The sequence below is a fragment of the Mixophyes fleayi genome, chromosome 1 (genome assembly GCF_038048845.1).
Source record: "Mixophyes fleayi isolate aMixFle1 chromosome 1, aMixFle1.hap1, whole genome shotgun sequence".
Classification (NCBI taxonomy): Eukaryota; Metazoa; Chordata; class Amphibia; order Anura; family Limnodynastidae; genus Mixophyes; species Mixophyes fleayi.
The window spans coordinates 19,216,530-19,242,622 of NC_134402.1; the positions used below are offsets into that span (position 1 = coordinate 19,216,530).

Below are 26,093 nucleotides of genomic sequence, written 5' to 3' on the forward strand. Positions count from 1 at the left end.
TGGTATGTAATATGTATGAGGGGAGGTACATGGTATGATGTGTAGCAGGGGGTGAGGTATGTAATATGTATTGAGGGGAGGTACATGGTATGATGTCTAGCAGGGGAGGTATGTAATATGTATGAGGGGAGGTACATGGTATGATGTGCAGCAGGGGAGGTATGTAATATGTATGAGGGGAGGTACATGGTATGATGTGTAGCAGGGGAGGTATGTAATATGTATGAGGGGAGGTACATGGTATGATGTGTAGCAGGGGAGGTATGTAATATGTATGAGGGGAGTGGTACATGGTATGATGTGTAGTAGGGGAGGTATGTAATATGTATGAGGGGAGGTACATGGTATGATGTGCAGCAGGGGGAGGTATGTAATATGTATGAGGGAGGTACATGGTATGATGTGTAGCAGGGGGAGGTATGTAATATGTATGAGGGGAGGTACATGGTATGATGTCTAGCAGGGGAGGTATGTAATATGTATGAGGGGAGGTACATGGTATGATGTGCAGCAGGGGGAGGTATGTAATATGTATGAGGGGAGGTACATGGTATGATGTGTAGCAGGGGGAGGTATGTAATATGTATGAGGGAGGTACATGGTATGATGTGTAGCAGGGGAGGTATGTAATATGTATGAGGGGAGGTACATGGTATGATGTGTAGTAGGGGAGGTATGTAATATTGTATGAGGGGAGAGGTACTATGGGTATGATGTGTAGCAGGGGAGGTATGTAATATGTATTGAGGGGGAGGTACATGGTATGATGTGCAGCAGGGGGAGGTATGTAATATGTATGAGGTGGGAGGTACATGGTATGATGTGCAGCAGGGGAAGGTATGTAATTATGTATGAGGGGAGGTACATGGTATGATGTGTAGCAGGGGAGGTATGTAATATGTATGAGGGGAGGTACATGTATGATGTGCAGCAGGGGGAGGTATGTAATATGTATGAGGGAGGTACATGGTATGGATGTGCAGTAGGGGAGGTATGTAATATGTATGAGGGGAGGTACATGGTATGATGTGTAGCAGGGGAGGTATGTAATATGTATGAGGGGAGGTACATGGTATGATGTGTAGCAGGGGGAGGTATGTAATATGTATGAGGGGAGGTACATGGTATGATGTGCAGCAGGGGGAGGTATGTAATATGTATGAGGGGAGGTACATGGTATGATGTCTAGCAGGGGAGGTATGTAATATGTATGAGGGGAGGGTACATGGTATGATGTGGCAGGCAGGGGGAGGTATGTAATATGTATGAGGGGAGGTACATGGTATGAAGTGTAGCAGGGGGAGGTATGTAATATGTATGAGGGGAGGTACATGGTATGATGTGTAGCAGGGGGACGTATGTAATATGTATGAGGGGAGGTACATGGTATGATGTGTAGCAGGGGGAGGTATGTAATATGTATGAGGGGAGGTACATGGTATGATGTGTAGCAGGGGGAGGTATGTAATATGTATGAGGGGAGGTACATGGTATGATGTGTAGCAGGGGGAGGTATGTAATATGTATGAGGGGAGGTACATGGTATGATGTGTAGCAGGGGAGGTATGTAATATGTATGAGGGGAGGTACAGTAGTATGATGTGTAGCAGGGGGGAGGTATGTAATATGTATGAGGGGAGGTACCATGGTATGATATGTAGCAGGGGGGAGGTATGTAATATGTATGAGGGGAGGTACATGGTATGATGTGTAGCAGGGGGAGGTATGTAATATGTATGAGGGGAGGTACATGGTATGATGTGTAGCAGGGGGGAGGTATGTAATATGTATGAGGGGAGGTACATGGTATGATGTGTAGCAGGGGAGGTATGTAATATGTATGAGGGGAGGTACATAGTATGATGTGTAGCAGGGGGAGGTATGTAATATGTATGAGGGGAGGTACATGGTATGATGTGTAGCAGGGGGAGGGTTCTGCAGACTGATAAACAGACTGGCCGGATTCATGCAGTTTCAGTGCCTGGACGGCTGATCACCGAGCTCGAGAAGGAATCCAGCATCCAATCTGCTAGAGCCCGCGGGGAGAGAGTGAGGCAGCCGGGGAGCGGAGCTTGTGTTCACCTCGGGCGCACGGAGGAAGGTAAGGGCGGGTGTACTGCATGTAGCCGGGTGTCTCTGGGTAACCCTGTGTGTGCTGGGCTGATGCATTGATATACATGCAGTGTGAGCAGCCGGAGACTGTGACCTGGGGGGGGGGTCACACAGGGCCCCCCCTTACCTGCCATGTGTCTTGTCCTGTTCTGCAGCTGCTGCGGTTAATGCACCTGTGACAGACCGCTTGTTTACAGGACAGGGTGCCCGCGTCTGTGTACACACACAGCCTGCGCTACCGTATGCCCGTGCGATATATGGGGGGGGGGGGGGGGGGGTGTCTGTGGCCCTTGTGATCAGAGACTACAGCACTCCGGGGAGGGGGAATGGGGGCCAGGTCTGCCCTGTTCCCGGCACACAGCGCTTTACTACAAGATCTGCACCAAAATCCTGACCATTGTCCCCTCCCTCCTGTATTGTGTCCTTATCTGGAGCTGCAGCTTTCCTCTGGCCTCATTTTCTGTAAATTAATTTTTTAATTTTTTTTATTTACAACACAAAAGACCCCACAACAGTCTCCTTTCAGTGACCTTGATATATTGTGTTCTTCTTTACCCCCAGCTATTCAGCTCCCTGCCCCAGTAAGCTCACACCTCTACTGATGAGAACGCCTGGTGGTTAATGATTAATCAGACACATTGGTGATCTTAGCCACATCTGGGGTGTTACAGTGTGATACATCCAGTTATCTATATTAATGTGAGGTTGTAGCACTTGCTTATGTATGTATGCAGTGCACAAAACCATGGTCTTGTGTTAGAATGCAACATGCATGGGTGATCAGTCTGAATTGACAGATCATTATTCCAGGGGCCTTGAATTGTGTCTAAGGTGGTATCATTTTTTTTGGTTGCTGATGATTGTTGCAACCTTTAATGAAATGTGTGTGTGTGTGGTTTATCTTCAATATTTTTTTTTTTTTTTAATGACCTGCAGTGGAAATATACATACTATATATAATTGTCTTTTTTTTTTATATTTATTTTTATTTGTAAGGTGTTTAATGCCACCTCTGTGAAAATGAAGAGCCTATTAACTCTTCCTGAGTTCAGCATTGGTGCAAAGATTTATCCTCCTTTCTCTTATATGCTGTTACTTGAATTGGTGTCTTTTACAAGTGCGAGAGAATTGATTTGTGAACTAGGCCGACAGTGGTTTTAATTGTTATTGGGAGGTGTAGGTTTTTTTTTTTGTATTTTTTTTTTGTTATATGGATATTCAGCGCAACTGTGTTTTAAAGTGATATATGAATTACATTTTTTGTACTGCACATCTGTAAAGGATATATATCTAGGAGTAAATGGTGTCCTAGAGAGGAAGATAGAGTATGGTGTGTGTTTCATTATGATTCACCAAACTGTGTTTAATCAATGTTACATTTTTTTGATTTTAGATTTTTTTTTTTTTTTTTTTTTTTTTTTTTTTATAAATTTGGCTTTATGTTAGTTTGTTACTGGAAAGCATTAGACCTGAGGAAGTTAAATCATCCTTACCCAAAGTGAATTAATCACTATTTCTTGTCTACTGACCCAATTATGAAGCTTATTCTTGTTTCCATGGCAACATGAAGCTCAGGGCTGGTTTTTAAACCTGCGCAAATGTGAAAATCCCAGATATCAGATCTTACAACAGACATCTGCTGCTTTTTTTTGTTCTCAAAAGACGCAAGTCTTGTCTCAGATCTTTCCTCCAGTCCTCTTCTAAAGCTCGCTGCCTTGCAATCCTATTGTTTGTTCTGTGGTAAGTAAGGGATGTGACGACAGAGCTGAGTCAGGCTTACTCTTCCTTGTTCTAGCATGATAAAGTTCAGTTAAAGGGCCTGCGTGGCACTCTGTCCTGGCATGACCCTTCCTGGGATCATTTGTAGTTCTGTAGAAGAGTGGGGGGGAGGGCTATTGGCAAATAAAAACTTTATAACTATAATTTAGAGCAAGGGTGTCCAACCTTTTAGCTTCCCTGGGCCACATTGGAAGATGACGAGTTGTGTTTGGGCCGCACATAAAATACACTAACACTAACGATAGCTGATCATCCAAAAAACCATAGACCACATAGTTAACATATTAAACTTACTTGGAAATTGAAGTTAGTAAGAGTTAGGAAACCTGTTGCAGAATCATGATTAAAGTAGTAGTCCCATTACCAGCTACAATTTAACTTACCTGCATCTGCCCCTTAGTGGGGTTCGGGGAATTAAATGCCAAAAACTTTTTTTCCCTCTCTTTCTGCACCCATGAATCATTTTTTATATTGACCAGTTTGAAATGGTCACCGATATAGGCAGTATCAGGAGGACTAATAGAAATCTACAGAGATTTAAAGATAGGGTGGCGGGAAAAATGGCTCATGGAGCAGCCTCCGATGAGGGTAACAGTGGGTGTTAATTTCACCCTACTCAGCACTGCACATTTAAAATGGTTTAAAATATTAAAAATACAATCATCTCTTAATATTTATATTAGATACATACAGAGAACACAGCTAGTTCATAATTGCATGGTGCAGAAAGTCCAAATTCAGAGTAACAACACTAAGATACTGGATAATCTTTCACTGCTGCTGATAGTTCGCGCGGGTGACTCCTCTGTGCTGCGCTACGCAATGGATGTCGGGTGTGATGACGTCACCCCCGACATTCACTGCGAGCACCACACGGAGGAGGAGACCAGGGAGGGAGCCGGAGCACCAGCTGACGTGACCGCAAGGTAAGTATTTTCTTTTTTTTTTGCAGGATATTTTATTCATTAACAGCTCGCTGCCCCCTTGCCACAGCCACTGGGCCACATTTACAGGCGGGCTGGGCCAACCCTGATTTAGAGGAACCTGATTATGCGCTACGTGCTACATGCAGGTGCCCATAGTCAGTGTTTTTACTACTTGTGGGCATTGGAGAAACAGTGCCTGCTAAAGGCGTGGTCTCAAAGCCTCCCTGCAGCATAGGGCACTGTGGATGGGCAGCACAGTGGTCGGCATTGCTCTCTGACAGCGCTGGAGTCATGAGTTTCGATTCCTGAGCAGGACACCATCTTTGTGGCGTTTGTATGTTCTCCCCGTGTTCACGTGGGTTTCCTCCCACATTTTAAAAACATACTGTTAGGATAATGGACTGCAGGCTAAAATGGACCATAGTCTGTGTCCATCTGCTGAATAATTATTATCCATATGTGTAAAAGTGATTGCTTGGGAATGTTTTATTGAGAGCTGCATCAATTCTGGCTGCCACAATGGTTTCTCAATATGGATAGTACTGGGGGTGAATAAACGGTGCTCCATCTCCATACCATCCTGTTGCCCCCCCACCCCCTTATTACCTTATTACAGCCCATTCAATTACCCCCAGGTATAAATTCTCTGCTTTCAAGTACGTGAAGTCCTTTAGAAGTCCCCCCCCCCCCCCCCACACTTTTGTTTGGCCTGTGCTTTAAGCTGATATTCTAAAGAGGAAGCTTTGTATCTGTGATAAAGAGAACTTTCTGCTGTTATCTCCAATCTTTTTTAAAAAAAACCCATAATGTGTAACCCTATAAGCGAGCTTTATAACAACACCTGCGCTGCATTTTTAGCAAGGTCATTGGCTAATGTGGAACAGACTGTCTTATAAAATAACCCAAATAATTTTCGTTCCCATATACTGATAGTATAGTGCGGATATTGAAATACATTAGTATTTTGCAGGACTTGACAAAGTTTTGTAGGTAGTAGCTTAAAAAATGTATGAGCTAAGTAGATGCTAAAACCTTTTTTGCGTGGAAACGCACGCCTAACCGTGTGCCCTTATTACACTTATTTCACCCCTTTAAATCTGCATCATAACCCCCTTTTCTGTCCTCTTATTCATCGTACTCTTTTATTTCTTCCTTCAGTCCATTCTTTAAGCCCATTAAATTCCCCTCTCCCCACCAGTTTCTGACAGTCATTCTCTTCTCTATATTATCTCCCTATCAAACTCCTCTACACTACTATCTTCATCCTACCCTCCATCATAACCCTGCTCCCTCGTTCACTGATGTCTGCTATGATTGAGAGTTTTGTTGTTCATCATTATTAGCCCTCTCTCATTAACCTGCCCCATTTGTAGCGGGCATGGAGACTTGGCTCTCCAGTCCTGTCAAGCCCTGGTGTATTAACATGCTAAATATGTTGTGGGTGATATAAATACACAGTCAAAAGGGTTTCTCTACTTTTTGACAAACCGTTCTTACTTTGTTAGATGGGTCTCGGACCTTTGGCTGTGGTGGGGAGCAGGTTGATCTATATTGGAACAACCTGGCTAAGGGGCAAACGCAGGATTTGTAGAGGGGGGGGTTTCCACACCACGCAGCCAGTGGGCGTGACCAGAATGCACGTGGGCATGGCTATAATATTAGACAGTGCTTGGCTGCTCTCCAACTGTTCCTATCCCTATAATATACATGGGCAATGCTGTTAGGTGCTCGCAGCTCTCCCTTTTCAAGCAGAGCTGTGTGAAGCGGGGGCAGGGTCCAGCCACCTCAATTATACAGTGCCCCAGGCTTGGGGGGGGGGGGGGGTTTCCAGGCACTAGGAACCCCCCACCCCCCCTCAGATTGCCTATGCTGGTCTGCACGGGCTGGGTGCTCTGGGTCACAATATATGCTCTCTGAGGTTGACTGTTCTCACAAACATTCTGGAACTAAACAAACTGCAACTTGTGGACAATTACTTATAAACCTCAATAAATGTGGCTGTATGCCCGTTCACTAAGTGTCTCGATACCCTGAGCCAGCTCTGTTATCCTTAGGAGAACACTGACTATAGACACAGGTGGGTTTTGTGTGTTTTAAACAGCGCAAATAGTTTCAAGTCAAACTCGTCTTTTGTTGGTGTTCTTTAATTCCTTCATACACGCCTGTCCCTTTGGACACACAATAGCTTTGCGTGGAATGACTGGCATTTTTATGTAACACCTTGTTCTGTAGAATGTTTGTCTTATTTCACAACCAGGGTTACGTAATTCATTCATCTCTAGTAAAGGTTGCAGTAATGTTTCCTGTGAGTCATTTGGAAGTATAACCTAGTATTAGTATTATTTCAGGATGTGACTCATTGTACGATAATGCTTGCTGATGTTCACTAACTAGCGACCTCGCTTCTTAACTAGTGCACAGCTGGCAAAGTAACTCCCAATAACAAGCATGCACTATGCAGCTCTATCTCTCGTGCCTCATTGTGTACTTTATCTAATGTCTGGAGAGTTCCTGAGACCTTCTGTAGTGTTACATGAATTGTCAGCCTAGTGTGAGATAACTGAGCCATGGAACAAGCTGTGCAGTCAAAACAACAGTCCTAGAACTACGAGGGACCTTGCGGTCTCTCCTGGTATGACTTCTAGGACTGGCACTGCTGCACTTCTTAATGCGTTCCACTAGATTCCGGGCACCTTTTTATTATCGGAGAGCAATCTGCTTGCCCGTCTGTGGGACCCACGTTTTAAAGTGGGTGGCGATAACAATAAATTCCAGCCAATAAAATCTGAATGATCAGAACGGCATTTAAGGACATACGTGAGCAGATACTTGGGGAGGCTGTACCAGTCTACTTGTGTGATTAAGGACACTGTTGTAGTGTCAGGGTATGAGGAGGTGAATGGAGGCTCATTGGTAGCCATAAACTGAGAGTTTTGGATACCCATGTCAGTAATTTATTATTATCACAATCGGTAGAGGTTTGGAGGCAATGTGAATACCTGCCTGAAGAGGTAATGGAATGATTTAGATGTTGGGGTCATATGATTGGCTCACATCCACTTGTATGGGTAACGCTTCCATTGGGTATGCCCAAGAAGCTTCTGGACTTATAATTAGTTTTTAGCATGGTCCCTTGAGGTGGCTACCCTGGCTGCTCAGACCGGGTGCCAACTGACAGGATCATCTTTCACTTTGGCGAAATACACAGGTGGCCCAAACGGACGAAATCCAACCTTTTGGTGCACTGGCTATGTGAACAAATCACTTCATTGTGGCCTGGTCGAGTTGAAGAGCCAAACAGCGGTCATCTTCTGACCACATTTTCCATCCTGCCTGCTAATGATCCTATTCATTTAGGTCCTTTCCGCTTTATATAGCAGAAAGAGCGTGGTCCTCCAACAGCACAGTGTCAAACTGATGAGAGCTTGTGGTTATACACACAGCTTGTATTTCACAAAGAATATGTCAATTGTGTTTGAATACTGGGCTTGTTTTGGGCTAGGACTGCTTTGCCACACGCAAATGTAGTATGTCCCCCCTGGAGATGCTAAGATGTAAGACTTTGCAACAGCTACAGATATTCCACCTGATAGACGTGTGTAAAGATACGTACTGATAACAACATTGGCATGTAGCTGTTTCCTTCTCGCCTTTGCTAACAGACTGCTACCGACCACTTCTACTGGTGTCACCTTGCCAGTAGACACTCGCCAACTGCGCAATAGATGTAGGAGAATCTCTGCCACCACTAGACTCCTTCGCAGCACCTAGAACCACTGACTTTTAAGGTAGCTGGTATAGCTGCTGCAGCGTCTCTTTGTGGTGGGTTGGCTGGCATCTCCTGACTGCTTGGTATGGATCGGGACCGCTGTGGTAACGGGCAGGTGAATAACACAGGACAGCCGGCGCACAGATTAGAGTGTAAGCTCTTATCTGTTGGTCATAGGATGCAGCAGAAAATAGGCATCTGGTAGAATCTTCAAGCAGGGATGTTTTTTTGCACAAGGGGTCCTTACAAGAACCGTTACTCACTTGTTGGAGGTACTAGTGATCATCCAGAAGTACAGATGGTGTAATACTGTTAAAATACAAAATACGGCTCTGATATACTGCTTCTGATACACATGTTGGCAGCAGGAAACCCAGCCCCCTTCCTAGCTGGCACCACAAAGTCTGAGATATTACATCAAATATTTAGCATCAGGATGTAATATATTCCCTAGTCTTGGATTTAACAAATTCTCATCCATCACTAGTTGCATTATTAATGTAGTTTGTCCAACTTTTTAATATGACAGGAAAAAAAGAACTGCCCCCCACCGTGTATTCATGCTAAAAAATTGTTGGTCACTCGCAGATGAAACGAATTCCCATGCTAATTAAGCCTTTCTTCAGACAGTTGCACAAACAAATTTCCTCTAATAATACAAGACTCGTTTTTGACAAACATTGGCGCGCTGCACTACCAAGTGAAATAAATTTATGTAACAAGTTATTTCTAAGTGATCTAGCAGCACTAGTAAAGCTACTATTTGTCCTTAATGTTTGGGTTTGTGTTTCGCTCTCTCCTCACATTACTTCACATTTACATCCTGAATGTATTTATGGTCTAAGTGACGCAATCTTCTTGGAAGTGACGTCCGTAATACCGAAACATACGTCCTCCCAGGCTGCTTGGTTTGGGTGTAATGTCGTCCTACTTCCCGATTTCATATTTAACTCTTTTGTGGCATTTTTTTGAAGTGCTAATCCTTTTTATATCTACACCTATTGAAGTGAAGCTTAATTGGGAACCTGTTGGTGTATTTTACTTTGCGTTATTGTACATCTCCATTACTTCTAAAGCCGTTGTATTGTTTCTGACACAGACATATTTTGAGCTCAAATATTTCAGAATAAATTTACTGAGTAGGAAATCTGTTACTTTGTGCAATGATTATTTATTTTCTCTTCTTATTCCAGTCTTTGCACTGGTCACCTTTCTGCCAGTAAACCAGTTTTTAATAGGACTCACTGGGGCAAGACTGAGGTGTCTGCAGAGATGCGGATTTTCCCATCTGATTCTTGTTTTCTGTATGCTTTGGTCACGAATATGCCCCATTATGTACCTGCAGGCAAAACTAAGACAGTCTGTTTTTTTTGTTTGTGTTTTTTTTTTTTTTTTTGCAGGATGAGATTATTTAGGCGACAATCCCATGAAAAAAACCCCCAAAAAAACCAGGTTATTTTAACATAAATCACTGTATAAAGCTACAACAAGGATATTTGTGTTTGCTATTTTTGTCCTTGTTTGTTTTGTTTAGTTCTGGCTGCTATTAATGATTTATGGTTCCTAATTACCATGGCAACCAGTGAAATGGCTTCTGAGCAGAGAGTCTTTGGAATGACCCTCTGAGCTCTGTCTGCACCTCCTTCTCCCTTTGCCATCACATGACACTTTGAGGGCTATATGAGCCTGTGTCTGTAGCGGACTGTCTGTTTCTGGCAGCCGCTTTTGTCTGCCACCCTGAGATTTGATTGGAGATAACGATGAGTAGGAGGATAGCGAGGAACAATGATGCAGGCTTAACTGTTTTTTTTTTAAAACAAACATCTCTGTGGGATTTCTGCTTTAAATAATATTCAAGTAGTGAACAAATAAAGACCGTGGCAGTGTTCTCGTTCTCGTGTTTATTGCAAGGGGTTAAACGGAACAACCGTTTTAGAATAAAAACATGGTGAACGCTATGCTATGTTCTCATGAATATTGGATTCAGCACACTTTAAAGGAAAACCCCACTCCAAAAAAAAAAGACTATATATATTTGAGATTATAATGCTGGATACTACAACTTGCTATAAAAACTGATACTTCATGTGGAAAATGTGTCTGAAATTGCCTGTTAAAAACACAGATGTTGCCATTTGAGGTTGTGAATTACCGCACCTCCTTAGCAATGTTTGTCACCGTGGAAACAAACTCTGGATTGTACTGATTGTTTCCATGGTTACAAAGAAGGTTGTGGACAGCAGATCTGTCTGTCAAAGGGCAGCACCAGAATGCTTGAGTTTCAACTGGTGCTTTCAGGCACAAATCCTGTTTCAAGTTTTAACCATTAATTCAATAAATTGAAGTAACCGACATAGGCAAAATTTGAGTGTACATATACACATGGTTTACCTTTGTATTGCACAGCTTATAACCAGTTGGTTGTTTTGCTTTCTTTGTCCTAAAGTGGTTTTAAATATACGGTCATGCAAGGGGGTATACTGAATTCATTATTAAATAAGGATGCCCCAATCAAAAGTGTTTATACAACTCTTAATGCAAACACAACAATTAATTGCTTCTGCAAGTTAAATACCAATTATATTTTTATGTTCTGTGTAACTTTGTTAGAATCTTATAATTTTATTATCCGGTCAGTTTTTGGCAGTGGGCCTGTGAGATGTTCTATGTACCCGCAGTGCCCCTTAAGAAACGTTTCCTAGGATGGTAATGGGGGGCCAGGAAGCAAAGTGAGGGCTAACGACTGAAAAAAGTCATTCTGTTCCCGTCATGGTAATTGATGGCAATTTTGTAAAACCTTTCCTCGTTCAGCCAGCTTTACTTTATTAAAGCACAGTCTGTTCTTAGACAAATAACATTCTGGGAGGTTGGGATTTTTCTTTGCTTTGCTTTTTTCCGCTGTGCTGTTATTGTCGGATAATGCGATGCCAGTCCATTCATCTGTATCTCTAGGATTCCAAGAAAGTCGCTGGTTGTTTCCTCCTTTATCAAACTCCAGCCAAAATGTTCTAAAAGATATTGTGTCTTCTAATCCCCCATTATTAGGGGCCTGGGTGGGTGACTTGAAATTATTTTCCGTGTCTCAAAGAACAACCCGGATGGATCTTTCACAACAAAATCAATTTGTTTTTCCTCTTGATACGTTTGGTGTGTGCGGTTTTCTCTTCTCGTTGATGGTTTTTCTTGGCAATTGTGCTCTGTTTATATCTAGTACACGAGCAGTTATTTTTGGCTTTTTACAGTTTCTGGTAAAAATTAAACATTAGCTAAAGTTGTTTGTGGTATTGCTGCAAAGCTTTCCATTCAGTAGAAGTTGTTGCCAACAGTCCCTAATTTCCCAGGATTTCAACAATGGTTCCTGGAAATGTGTCTAGCTTTAATTTTGACAGATTACCTGGTATTATTGTAATTGCTTTTATCTCTAGCTCTTTATGCTGTATAGGTTTAATATATTCAAGGTGAATATTTTATAATGCAGTGATATTGTATTATGACCATGTCCAGTGGTCAGGTCATGTTGGGGGGGGTAGTGTCCTATGTCTGTATACAGTGTAATAGAATTGTATTATGATCATATCCAGTGATCAGGTCATGTTGGAGGTGTAGTGTCCTATGTCTGTATACAGTGTAATAGAATTGTATTATGATCATGTCCAGTGGTCAGGTCATGTTGGGGGTGTAGTGTCCTATGTCTGTATACAGTGTAATAGAATTGTATTATGATCATATCCAGTGATCAGGTCATGTTGGAGGTGTAGTGTCCTATGTCTGTATACAGTGTAATAGAATTGTATTATGATCATGTCCAGTGTTCAGGTCATGTTGGAGGTGTAGTGTCCTATGTCTGTATACAGTGTAATAGAATTGTATTATGATCATGTACAGTGGTCAGGTCATGTTGGGGGTGTAGTGTCCTATGTCTGTATACAGTGTATTAGAATTGTATTATGACCATGTCCAGTGATCAGGTCATGTTGGGGGTGTAGTGTCCTATGTCTGTATATAGTGTAATAGAATTGTATTATGATCATGTCCAGTGGTCAGGTCATGTTGGGGATGTAGTGTCCTATGTCTGTATATAGTGTAATAGAATTGTATTATGATCATGTCCAGTGGTCAGGTCATGTTGGGGGTGTAGTGTCCTACGTCTGTATACAGTGTAATAGAATTGTACTATGATCATGTCCAGTGGTCAGGTCATGTTGGGGGTGTAGTGTCCTATGTGTCTATAGAGTATAATTGGATACTATACTCCCCAACATGACCTGACCACTGGACATAATACAATTTTATGTAAGCATAGCATGCAATATTATATTATTATTATTTTTTTATATATTTTTGTGTTTTTTTTTTTGTTTGTTTTTTTTTCTATTTGATGCAATTGTGCGTTTTTTGTGTTTTCTCCCATAGGTCAACTAAAAGGAGAGCTTGGACGGCATGCAAAGTTGTGAAATATCTTCAGACAACTCCGATGATCCTCTTAGTAGTGGCCCACTTAGAAGCCGACAACCGCGAATAGTGATTATTGGGGCGGGTCTTGCAGGCCTCTCTGCTGCAAAATTTCTCCTTGAGAAAGGATTCACGGATGTTACGATCCTTGAGGCATCAGATCGAATTGGAGGTAGAGTGCAAAGTATAAAACTTGGTGAGTACGGTTCTTCCCGATTTTTCTAATCTCCCCGTCCACTGTTTAACCTCTACCGCTCCCCCTGCCCCCCCCCCCCCCCCCCCCCTCTCCTTCATATTGAAAGAGAAATCCGGCTACCCTTTAGATTTTTCTCAGTAACCCTCCATCTCACCCCACTTGTAGAACCACCGGGATCTTTCTCCGGAGCAGCAAGGTTCAGGAGATTCTCATCCCCACCATCAGCCGTGTTGGTTACTTCCTCCTGGCTGACAACCGAGTGAAGTCCGAAAAGAAATTTATATCAATAGTTGTTCAGAGACCTTTTATGTACAAACAAACTTTTATGCCCCACTTCTCAAATCCAAGACAAGCGAGCGTATTTTTGTGTCGTGTGTTCGGCAAAAGCCGTTGATTTGGGGTTCTCTCTTGCCCTTGCCTCCGACACGTCACCCTACAGATCATGCCTATAGCACCGTTTACTCTTTCACATATCCCCCTTCTACAGTAGTATAATAATCCACTTGTGAGGTAGGACAAGTAAGCTAGGCAGGCAGTCTTCAGTGTTATGCTGTACCTGAATTTGTTAATTAAAAATAAAAAAATAGGACTACAAACCAAAAAAGCCATGCGGCCACCCATTGGACGTACACACAAGAATTCCTAAGCAATAAGACAATGGACGTGATATTTTTGTTACATTTACAGGACAACGTCCATCTTTTAAATAAAAGGTAATGAAATGTAACGGCCAGAAGACATGTCATGGTCATTGAGTTGGGTTCCTTTTATGACTCTGAACTTTCTCTTTTAGAACACGCTACGTTTGAACTGGGAGCTACTTGGATCCATGGGTCAAATGGCAACCCCATCTATCATCTAGCAGAAGACAACGGCTTACTGGAAGAAACTACCGATGGAGAGAGAAGTGTTGGTCGCATCAGTCTTTACTCCAAGAATGGAGTGGCTCACTACCTCACCAGTAGCGGACAGAGGATCCCGAAAGATCTTGTTGAAGAATTCAGTGATGTTTATAACGAGGTGAGGAAACCCTTGTCTTAAATACAGTGCCGGCTGTCCTTGCCGGATAATTGTGGGGTTTTCAAGATTCTTATTGGGTTGATAGAATGCTCTCAACTCTAGATCGACACTTGATGTAGACTTGGCCGTTCTGGCTTGAGCTCCAAAAGACTGGCTCTGTGAGCAATTTGGTGATTGATGTGGTTGCCCAGAATTGGTCAGATCTCGTCATTGACAGAATCCTATGGGTTCTCGTTGGTACGGTCAGTTAACAATTGTTCTTGGGAGGGGGAGGCCATCAAACTACACGATTCGGTCAAAATCGGCACTTAATTGGGGTTTTAGGTCTGTGTGGGCCCGGAATGGTCTGTGGGTAACTTTAAAGCTTTCAATACATTGCATTATCTTTATACCTAACGTTTTGGAGTGATGGGGAATCTGTGCTTAGTTGTACGTCTATGTGCCTACTTGCTCTTGTACAATACCCATCTATAGTAACTCTGGATGTGAATTACACCATAATGGGTTTGTTTTCAGTACGATTGTAAAAGGGGTTTTCATGATGACAAATTTCATTTACTGGCGTGTCTGAAAGAAGTGGTGATTGCGACAGTCGGTGACTCGTCCGCCCTATAGGCACTGTGACGTAGGAGGGACTCGTCCGCCCTATAGGCACTGTGACGTAGGAGGGACTCGTCCGCCTTATAGGCACTGTGACGTAGGGGTGACTCGTCCGCCCTATAGGCACTGTGACGTAGGGGTGACTCGTCCGCCCTATAGGCACTGTGACGTAGGAGGGACTCGTCCGCCCTATAGGCACTGTGACGTAGGAGGGACTCGTCCGCCTTATAGGCACTGTGACGTAGGGGTGACTCGTCCGCCTTATAGGCACTGTGACGTAGGGGTGACTCGTCCGCCCTATAGGCACTGTGACGTAGGAGGGACTCGTCCGCCTTATAGGCACTGTGACGTAGGGGTGACTCGTCCGCCCTATAGGCACTGTGACGTAGGGGTGACTCGTCCGCCCTATAGGCACTGTGACGTAGGAGGGACTCGTCCGCCCTATAGGCACTGTGACGTAGGAGGGACTCGTCCGCCCTATAGGCACTGTGACGTAGGAGGGACTCGTCCGCCCTATAGGCACTGTGACGTAGGAGGGACTCGTCCGCCCTATAGGCACTGTGACGTAGGAGGGACTCGTCCGCCCTATAGGCACTGTGACGTAGGAGGGACTCGTCCGCCCTATAGGCACTGTGACGTAGGAGGGACTCGTCCGCCCTATAGGCACTGTGACGTAGGAGGGACTCGTCCGCCCTATAGGCACTGTGACGTAGGAGGGACTCGTCCGCCCTATAGGCACTGTGACGTAGGAGGGACTCGTCCGCCCTATAGGCACTGTGACGTAGGAGGGACTCGTCCGCCCTATAGGCACTGTGACGTAGGAGGGACTCGTCCGCCCTATAGGCACTGTGACGTAGGAGGGACTCGTCCGCCCTATAGGCACTGTGACGTAGGAGGGACTCGTCCGCCCTATAGGCACTGTGACGTAGGAGGGACTCGTCCGCCCTATAGGCACTGTGACGTAGGAGGGACTCGTCCGCCCTATAGGCACTGTGACGTAGGAGGGACTCGTCCGCCCTATAGGCACTGTGACGTAGGAGGGACTCGTCCGCCCTATAGGCACTGTGACGTAGGAGGGACTCGTCCGCCCTATAGGCACTGTGACGTAGGAGGGACTCGTCCGCCCTATAGGCACTGTGACGTAGGAGGGACTCGTCCGCCCTATAGGCACTGTGACGTAGGAGGGACTCGTCCGCCCTATAGGCACTGTGACGTAGGAGGGACTCGTCCGCCCTATAGGCACTGTGACGTAGGAGGGACTCGTCCGCCCTATAGGCACTGTGACGTAGGAGGGACTCGTCCGCCCTATAGGCACTGTGACGTAGGAGGGACTCGTCCGCCCTATAGGCACTGTGACGTAGGAGGGACTCGTCCGCCCTATAGGCACTGTGACGTAGGAGGGACTCGTCCGCCCTATAGGCACTGTGACGTAGGAGGGACTCGCTGGATGCTTTGTAGCTCTGGAATGGCCTTTTATGGGATGAATCTTCATCCTGTTCTGTATGCATTTGTAGCAGAGAATATTACATGCTGAATAATAGACTGTCCTGATCCTTCCGTTAATGAATTAATGAGACAAGGAGATGCTTCAGAATGCGCTTGTCCAGATTTAATGAATGAATAATACCACACCTAACGGTTGGCTCACTTATATATATATTTTTTTTTTTTTCCCCTACCAAAGTTCAGGGATGTTCTTTCAACAGTATTTAAAACCAACAAGCATACAATTGCAATAAGGGGGAATCTTAAAATGTAAACGTAAAGATCTTAAATTAACCACTGTATTGATGTTGTGTAGTTTTGTGTTTTTTTTTGTTTTTTATTTTTTTTTATTTTTTTTTTACTTTGACGAATTTTGAAATGATCGTAAACAAATTGGATGCATCACCTCTTGTTTCATAGAGGTACGTTTGACACCATGATTTTCCTGCATCCGTATTACACGAACCTCTCGTCACCAAAGGTGCTTTTGCGAGGACCCTGCTCCTTCCATTATCCAACTCTGCCTGACATCCTGGCACTGTCACCCTAACACAGTTGTACACTTGTACAGGTCACTGCCGCCCACATGATCTGTGCTCTCCTCTCCTAAAATACCGTTCTGCCCCTTCTAATGATCTGCGAACATAATTTAAAGGCAGCAGACGGTTAATTAAACAAAATACTCCTACCCTAGTGATGCCATTTAGACAACTTCTACTCTGCCCAAAGATTGCAACGTTTCTGGCCTCTGTTGGAATAAATCGTCACTCTATTAATTGGTGATGTGGTGTATACAGAAGGTTACAGAACCTAGAAGTTGAGATCCTGCCTCCAAGATAATGAGAACTGTATATTTAAGAGAAGTGCTTGACCAAGACGCGAGGTGGAGAGACGTTTTAATAGTTATGACTAACAAAAGTTGTAAGCAAAAGGCAATGCTAAGGTTTGGCCCGGACATCATCATCATCATTTATTTATATAGCGCCACTAATTCCGCAGCGCTGTACAGAGAACTCCCTCACATCAGTCCCTGCCCCATTGGAGCTTACAGTCTAAATTTCCTAATATTGACACACACTCACAGACAGACAAAGAGGGAGACAGACAGAGACTAGGGTCAATTTTTGATAGCAGCCAATTAACCTACCAGTATGTTTTTGGAGTGTGGAGGAAACCGGAGCACCCGGAGGAAACCCACGCAAATACAGGGAGAACATACAAACTCCACACAGATAAGGCCATGGTTGGGAATCGAACTCATGACCCCAGTGCTGTGAGGCAGAAGTGCTAACCACTAGGCCACTGTGCTGCCCACATACAGCTTGCAGACCTTTCTTCAAGGAAAGGAGTTTGTGAAACTAGGTGGCATCATATATTCGTGTATCTAGTGCACCCCTCTCCCCAACTTCTAATAACTCCTTTTGTCTATGGAGTCTGTATCAAGGCAAACATGGAGGATAGCTCGTTACAGTTCCTCTTTCCTCCACATTCGCCTCTGTATGGGTGTTTGTGTGGCTCGAAGTGCCGGGGCGGATTGTGGCAGCATTGATCTCTGCCTGTGCCAAAATTCTCCGGTGGCAGACATCGGCTTTGCTTGGTTCTTGAACATAGCCGCGAGAGGCAATATTGCGTCGCTCTACCTAACAAAACTGAGCACTGGAACTCAATTGACCACTATGGTAATAGTGCGCATTATCACTGTTGGTACGGTAATAGTGCGCATTATCACTGTTAGTACGGTAATAGTGCGCATTATCACTGTTGGTACGGTAATAGTGCGCATTATCACTGTTAGTACGGTAATAGTGCGCATTATCACTGTTGGTACGGTAATAGTGCGCATTATCACTGTTGGTACGGTAATTTCTACAGATTTGTTTCGCTTGCATCACTGAGAACCGCAAGCAGAAATCGGCGTTAAAATTATCGTCCTAATGGTAATCGTGCGGCAGGCGTGTTACTCGTGATGGTAGCTCGGCCAGTTGTATTCCCCTCCCCTATGTACGTTAGTAGATAGACCTTTAAATGTGCCTATTTATGCCTGTACAGGTTGTGAACATAGTCGGGGGAGATCTCCTCATTTCCTACAAGCACAGTTGGTAACCGCCCTCCCCCTTTTTTTTTTCTCTTTATAAAAGCTAAGTGAAGCCTTGCAGCAAGAATATTGTTTGCATCTCTTTGCACAAATAGAATTTAAAAAAGGGTTTGTGTCTCCTTCAATATTGTATCAGTCACTTAATATCCTTATCTCTGCTCAGAAAGGACAGACGTTTGGCATTCTCTCCCCCTTGCTACTCCCAAATTAAATGCAGGTAACTAAATACTAAATAAGAAATGAAGAGATTCGATCTATTTGTGTAAAACTCAGTCTGCGAAGACAACATCTGAAGTTTTTCTCATTTGGGACGGGTCTGAATTTCCAATCTGGCCTAGTAGACTATGCAAAATCAATTTCCTCACTACGTACGTGAGATTAATAGCGGAATTCAAATGTTTTATTGTCTTGTTCCATTAAGCTGCTGACAGCTGCGTAGACATAGGCTTTGTGTACACGGCAATTATTGCTGAAAGGGAAGAGATCTTCTGACATTAAAGGAAAACCTTCATTAGCAACTGGTTATAAGCTGCAGCTTCCAAATATTACAGGATCTGGGGACATGATACAAATCAAAGGGCTTCAACTGAGCTTCTGTGACCTTCCTCTTCCTGCCCCATGTATGATTGAACCAGTGCATTGGTGCAAAGCAAGATTGGCAATCTGTCAGTCATTCTGTGCCTGCTCTAATAGAGAAGCACCTCTGATTAATTTCTATGTGAAAAAATAATAGTCTCTTTTTTTTTTTTTTTTTGATCATTCCGGTGTTGAAAACAATTTCTGGAACACACGACTGAACATCGGTCTGGCTGACAGTTGCTCATGCCTCAGTATAATGTGATTCCTGGGACGGGCAATGTCTTTACTTAAAATCATTTTCCAGTTCTATTGTAATGCAGAACCCTACAAAGACTTTTATTTTATAGAGGGAAAAAAAAAATCTAAATCATTGCCACGCTAATAGCAGAGCTATTAACACCACTTATAGATGCTGGGTAAATCCCTGCGAAACAAATATTACAGATTCATCTCCTAATATAATACATTGTAATGTCACAGTATTACATACATTATCTAGCGAGAGGCACTTAATCAGTCTTTGCAAAGAAGCACAGCTGTCGCCGACGTACCAGGAAACTGCCTAATGTAATAGAAGACCGATGTATATCTAATAAATTCTTTGCTATTGTATAACGATGCAATCGAGACATCGTGAGGAATCCGGATATCGTTATTGTCCTTTGTCTGGTGCTGTACAGCCATTAGAATCCAATAACACCCTTTGAGTTTTTCCCCATCAGCTTCATTAATGCACTTTAAAAAAAAAAAGATAAAATAAAAAACTGGTTACTTTCAGCTTCCTTCCGTCCGCAGGGAATTGTAATACTTAATGAGAAATGAAGCTAAGTGTATGTCCTGATTTTTATTAACGTAATCCCTGTGATTAATGGGAGCTCACGGCCCAGTGGCCGCAGATGAGATGATTCCCAATTAGTATTCGCATACACCGCGGGCGCAGGTCACCCCATTGATATTCATGGCACGAGCGGCTGGAAATCACTGTATCGTCCTCTTCTACTCTTACAATGGTCGCTGCTGCGAGTCAGAACAGAGCTGTGTGAGCAGCTTTATGGTTTGGCCAATGGGGAACCTGGTATTTTTCAGTTTATAAGGGAGCGTGTACCAGATTCATAAAGAGGGACGATTGCTACTTTACGAAACATTTTACAAGGCGTAAATTATATGGTCCTGTGTTATCTGCGTAGACCATGTTTGCTTCCGTAGTGGGTGGTGAATGAAGCTGCTATGTTCCTTTAGTATATGAGAGGATAAGGCCGCCCCACCTATGGATAAGCCCTGAAATAAGGGTTGACCGCTTTCTTGGAATTTTGGAAAGGAGGGTTGTACAATTTTCCTAGGTGTCTGCTACACTCATTGGGCTGCTCCTTGTAGTGGTGCACTCTGAGCTCCGTTATAAGGGGGAACATGACTATGCCCACATAAACAATGCAAATAAGTTTAAAATGAAAAGTTGTTGCCATTGAAATAAATGAATCCCCTATCTAGCATTGGAGATATATTGCATAAATGAGCAATATTTTAGGAGATCGACATACGTTTTTTAATTCCCAAAACTGACTTCCGTTTTGGATGGAATCTCCAAAACAAAAAGCAGGACTCAAAAAATATATATAATTACCTGCGGAGCGGTTTTCAAGCTGTCCTGTTGGTCCCCGATGCTTCGCTCGTGCCCACCGTTGTTCCGCGTGATCTGGTGGAGCTTTCTGTTTGGACAGGTGACTCCTTTCTGAGAACAGAGCGGTGCGGACGGAGTGAGGCATTGTGGGAGCCCTGATGTCTGTCTTGCACTACAAGGCATGTGGAAAATTGGATTCTGGGATAATGTCAAACCCCAGGTAAGTAACCATTTGAGATATTACACCCAAAACCTGAATTTTCACTATTCGGCTGCTCCAGATGTGCAGCGGTACTTGGAGGGGATGTTCCATGTTTTTGTCCGATCAGGTCCTTGCAGACTGTCATCAAAGAGCGGAGCAGGGTCCTGGGCATAAATTGGATCATACCGGACAAACTGGTGCACCTAACAAAACCTGCCCCCTGCATCCACATTGTTCCCATGAATTACCCCCTTCTATTCCCCCCCCACCCAACATTAATTTAATCACGTTTATCGACCTGTTGACAGAAGACTAGGAGATGTGCAAGTAAGGGGTCATGGACAGGAAAAGAGATCCATAATTATTGGGAACTGGTTTCAGAACGGTCCCATCTTCCCTTATTGATTCATTGGTTATTAAGCCGATCGTATAAATATTAACGAGCGTCTGCGAGCAGGCCGTCTTTCCTATGTATTCAGGGCGTACTTTAATCTGGTGTCTCCCATCTGTCCTCATTCTTCAAAGGATGTAATGTTAGAACGTGTCTAGCCTGGAGGCTTTTTTTTTTTTTTCCTTCCCATCTCGCAGATGTACAAATCCTTACACTGCAGGTGAGGTAACGTCATTCCTCCCTCCCTGGGGAACTGGTGTTATTCGCTTGCTGCTTGGATGTTGTACAAATCTGCTTTTCTGTTGAACAGATAGGACCCTGAGGGTCCTGAGGTGGAGACGGAGCTAGCCTGCCACTCCACCTCTCCCCCAGCCTCCCTGAGAATTCTCCTGCATAAGAATTCATAATCTGGTATCTTCTCCCACTCAGACACTATCTATGAATGATCTCTGCATGGTCTTCCATCTCACTGTGGAAGGAATTACTAAATCCTGAAATGTAAACTCACCCTGGTGTGCTTACGTTGTTCCTCTCTATACACTAGTTGTGTGTTTTTGGGTTTTTTTATGTTTTGTTTTTGTCTTGGTTTTTTATACACTGTTGATCTATTCCTTTTGACACATAGGGGCATACTCAATTAGCTGGAGACATCGCAGCTACGCACGGATGTGCATTTTTTTGTTAATACGGTACTGCTACATCGCGGATTTTCCTTTGCAATCCTATGGGGAGGGCAAAGGGGAATCCGCGATGTTACGGGAGTGCCTTTTTGGGTCCGTTTCGAGCATAATTGAATATGCCCCATAGACTCAAAGTGGCATATTCAATTAGGTTTCCAGCCTGCGAAGTTAATCCACGGTACTGCAATCACATGGATTTTCGTGCACACCCCATAGGGTTGCGTAGGAAAATCTGCATTATTGCGATACCGTATTACCGGCAACACTGCGCAGGTTCCCACTGACCGGAAACCTAATTGAATATGCCCAAAGGCTAAAATTAAGGTTGTGGTTTTTTCTTCTTCTTTTTTTGGAGTGGGGGGGTTGTATTGGAAATTGTATATAGTTGAACAAATGTTAGTTCACAGAAACGCTATCCAGTCAATTCTCAGTTCACATGCAGTTTTTTTTTTTTTTGGCTTTTTCCCCTCGGACACTTTCCTCAATCTCTGCATTGTGCTGTTTAAGATAAAACTCGCTGCGTCTGCAATAAAACAATGTGTTATGTATGGTGTTTGTTTAGATTGTAAGCCTCTGGGAACTGATGATGATGATGATTTATTTTTATTTTTTTTCTTCAGGTCTATAACTTGACTCAGGAGTTTTTTCAGAATGGAAAACCAGTCAACGCGGAAAGTCAAAACAGCGTGGGCGTGTTTACCCGCGATGTGGTACGGAAGCGCATCAAGGCTGATCCTTACGATTCTGAGACCACGAAGAGACTGAAGCTGGCTATGATTCAGCAATACTTAAAGGTAAAGGGAGCGCTCTGTCCTCCTAACCTCCGGATAGGTTCTCTAGAGGAGGCAGCTATTTCTGTGGCAACCGTTTAGCGTGTAATAAACAATGGTACCAAGATTCTGATTTCCAGCCTAGTTGTCGCAGAGACCGGGCCGTATTGTAGGGTTAAAAGAACTTTTGTTTTCACACTCTGAAATTATATGTCTTGGTCTGGCTTGGCCGTCTTCATGTAAGACGTAAATTTTTTAACCATGTAAGATGGCCCTGTCTTTGTAACACCTAGGGTGGTAATATTGGTCCTTTTGTACCATAAGCTACAGTTGTCTAATTTTGTTGACAGCCAGCAGCAATTTTGTCCATCTTTCTCTATCTCTCTTTTAAGTTTTCTCCGTAGCAAAAAATGGATAAAAGATTTACCGGGTTTTTACAATTTGCTGATCTGACTCGTGATATTTGATATTATTGGGGCGTTCTTTCGGTAAAATCTGTGGTGCACCTCCTACCAATTAAAATTGAATTATTGTACTTTTTCTGGAACTGTGCAGGGAGTAATCACCCCTGAGCTGGTGCAGTCTGACAACTTCTGGAGGTTATCCCTGGGATGTGCTAGAAACTACTCGGTGATACTCCTCTTAATATATCATCATCACCATCTATTTATATAGCGCCACTAATTCCTCAGCGCTGTACAGAAAACTCGTTCACATCTGTCTCTGCCCCTTTGGAGCTTAGTCTAAATTCCTTAACACAGACACACACGACAATTTGATGGCAGCCATTTGACCTACTAGTATGTTTTTGGAGTGAGTTAAACCATGCAAAAAGAGGGAGAACATACAAACTCCACACAGATGAGGCCAAGGCACATATCTCACACAAGACACTGCAAAAACCTTAATTCATGCACTTATCATCTCCCGCATTGACTATTGCAATTACCTCCTTACTGGCCTTCCCCAAAACAGACTCAAACCCCTGCTATCTATTTTGCATGCAGCGGCAAAATTGATTTTCCTTGCAAATTGTTATTCCACTGTTGAATTACTCTCAGGGCTAGATTTACTAAGCTGCGGGTTTGAAAAAGTGGGGATGTTGCCTATAGCAACCAATCAGATTCTAGCTTTCATTTATTTAGTACCTTCTACAAAATGACAGCTAGAATCTGATTGGTTGCCATAGGCAACATCCCCACTTTTTCAAACCCGCAGCTTAGTAAATCTAGCCCTCAGTCTCTATACTGGTTGCCTGTTTTCTACAGAATCCAGTATATAATAATTTTACTAACCTACAAGGCTATCAACAAATCTGCACCAACATACATCTCCTCTCTTGTCTCAAAATATCTCCCAACTCGGCAACTCCATTCTACACAAGATCTGCATCTCTCATCCACACTCATTACATCCTCCCATTCCCGGTTACAGGACTGCTACTGTGCCTTACAAAATCCCCTTTTGGGAGGAAATATGACATTTCTGTTTCTTTTTAAACTAATTAAATGATACCAAGATAATTGTGTTGTGAAGGTTGTCTTGCCTGTTGTAATTATGTCTTGGTTGTGGCTGTCTCCTGCCAGGTGGAAAGCTGCGAGAGCAGTTCACATAGTATGGACGAAGTGTCGCTCAGCGAGTTTGGGGAATGGACAGAAATCCCCGGAGCCCATCACGTAATTCCTTGCGGATTCATGAAGATTGTGGACCTGCTCTCCTCCTCCATCCCGCCGTCCGTCGTACAGCTGCGCAAGCCGGTCAAGTGCATCCACTGGAACAGGTCCATACGTAAGCAGGTTGAGCGGGTGGCCGACCACAACAATGACCAGCTGGAGGACAAGGGCTATCCCGTCTTTGTGGAGTGTGAAGACTACGAGTTCATCCCAGCTGATCACGTCATTGTAACGGTTTCGCTGGGCGTCCTGAAGAAGTGCCACGAGAGCTTATTCCACCCCCGCCTGCCAGAAGACAAAGCCATGGCCATCGAGAAACTAGGGATTAGCACCACTGACAAGATCTTTCTGGAATTTGAAGTTCCTTTCTGGAGTCCTGAATGCAACAGCATCCAGTTCGTTTGGGAAGACGATGCGGAGAGCGAGAGTTTGACCTATCCGGAGGAGATGTGGTACAAGAAGATCTGCAGCTTTGATGTGCTGTACCCTCCGGAGAGGTACGGCTACGTCCTCAGTGGTTGGATCTGCGGCGACGAGGCCCTGATAATGGAAAAGTGCGACAATGAGACTGTTGCCGAAACCTGCACTGAGCTGTTGCGGAAGTTTACAGGTCAGTATATTGCACGCTCTGACTCTTGTACTTGGTCATAGCTTTTCATAATCATCATCATTTATTTATATAGCGCCAACATATTCCGTAGCGCTTTACAATTGGGGACAAACTAAAAAACAAACTGGGTAATACAGACAGAGGTGAGAAGGCCCTGCTCGCAAGCTTACAATCTATGGGACAGTGGGAGTTTGATACATGAGGTTAAGTCTACATGTTGGTCAGGGGGAAGTTGTCTTGTGTGAAATTGTGTAACGGGTGGTAATAGGGTAATTTAGTGAGGTTAAGAATGGTTGAGGAATATTATAAGCTTGTCTGAAGAGGTGGGTTTTCAGAGAACGCTTGAAAGTTTGTAGACCAGAGGAGAGTCTTATTGTGCGAGGGAGAGAATTCCATAGGGTGGGTGCAGCCCGAATAAAAAAGTCCTGTAACCGGGAATAGGAGGATGTAATGAGTGTGGATGAGAGACGCAGATCTTGTGCAGAATGGAGTTGCCGAGTTGGGAGATATTTTGAGACAAGAGAGGAGATGTATGTTGGTGCAGCTTTGTTGATGGCCTTGTAGGTTAGTAAAAGTATTTTATATTTGATTCGGTAGAAGACAGGCAGCCAGTGTAGACATACAGAGTGATTCAGTAGAGGAATAACTATTTGCAAGGAAAATCAATCTTGCCACAGCATGCAAAATAGATTGTAGGGGTTTGAGTCTGTTTTGGGGAAGACCAGTAAGGAGGGAATTGCAATAGTCAATGCGGGAGATGATAATTGCATGAATTAAGGTTTTTGCAGTGTATTGTGTGAGATATGTGCGTATTCTGGAAATGTTTTTTAGATGTACATAACATGATTTAGATATAGAGTCAATGTGGGGAACAAAGGATAGGTGTGAGTCAAGGATTACACCTAGGCAGCGAGCTTGTGGGGTGGGATTTATGGTTATGTTGTTAACAGAGATAGAAACTGGGAATATAGCAACTACAGCAAGGGTGTATAGATCCTTGTTTTAAAGGTACTATCCCACCAAACCTCCCTGCTCCATGGTCTGTAGCCTACTTACATGATACAGGTCACCTGAAATCCCACGCTCATAGTAAAGTTATTTACTGTATCTTTTTGGCCATCAGATAAAGCCAAGTT

General features: G+C 43.7%; 1 protein-coding gene across 1 annotated transcript in view; it reads left to right on the forward strand.

The window, feature by feature from the left end:
• Positions 1-1,935: 1,935 nt before the first annotated feature.
• The window catches only part of SMOX (spermine oxidase), a 29,856-nt gene continuing 5,698 nt past the window's right edge, over positions 1,936-26,093 (forward strand). Inside the window, exons 1-5 of the mRNA XM_075191736.1 lie at positions 1,936-2,101; positions 13,000-13,234; positions 14,028-14,254; positions 22,525-22,698; positions 24,261-24,957. Coding sequence (XP_075047837.1) covers positions 13,027-13,234; positions 14,028-14,254; positions 22,525-22,698; positions 24,261-24,957 — 1,306 coding nt within the window. The 5' untranslated portion in view covers positions 1,936-2,101; positions 13,000-13,026. The remainder of the gene's footprint in view (positions 2,102-12,999; positions 13,235-14,027; positions 14,255-22,524; positions 22,699-24,260; positions 24,958-26,093) is intronic.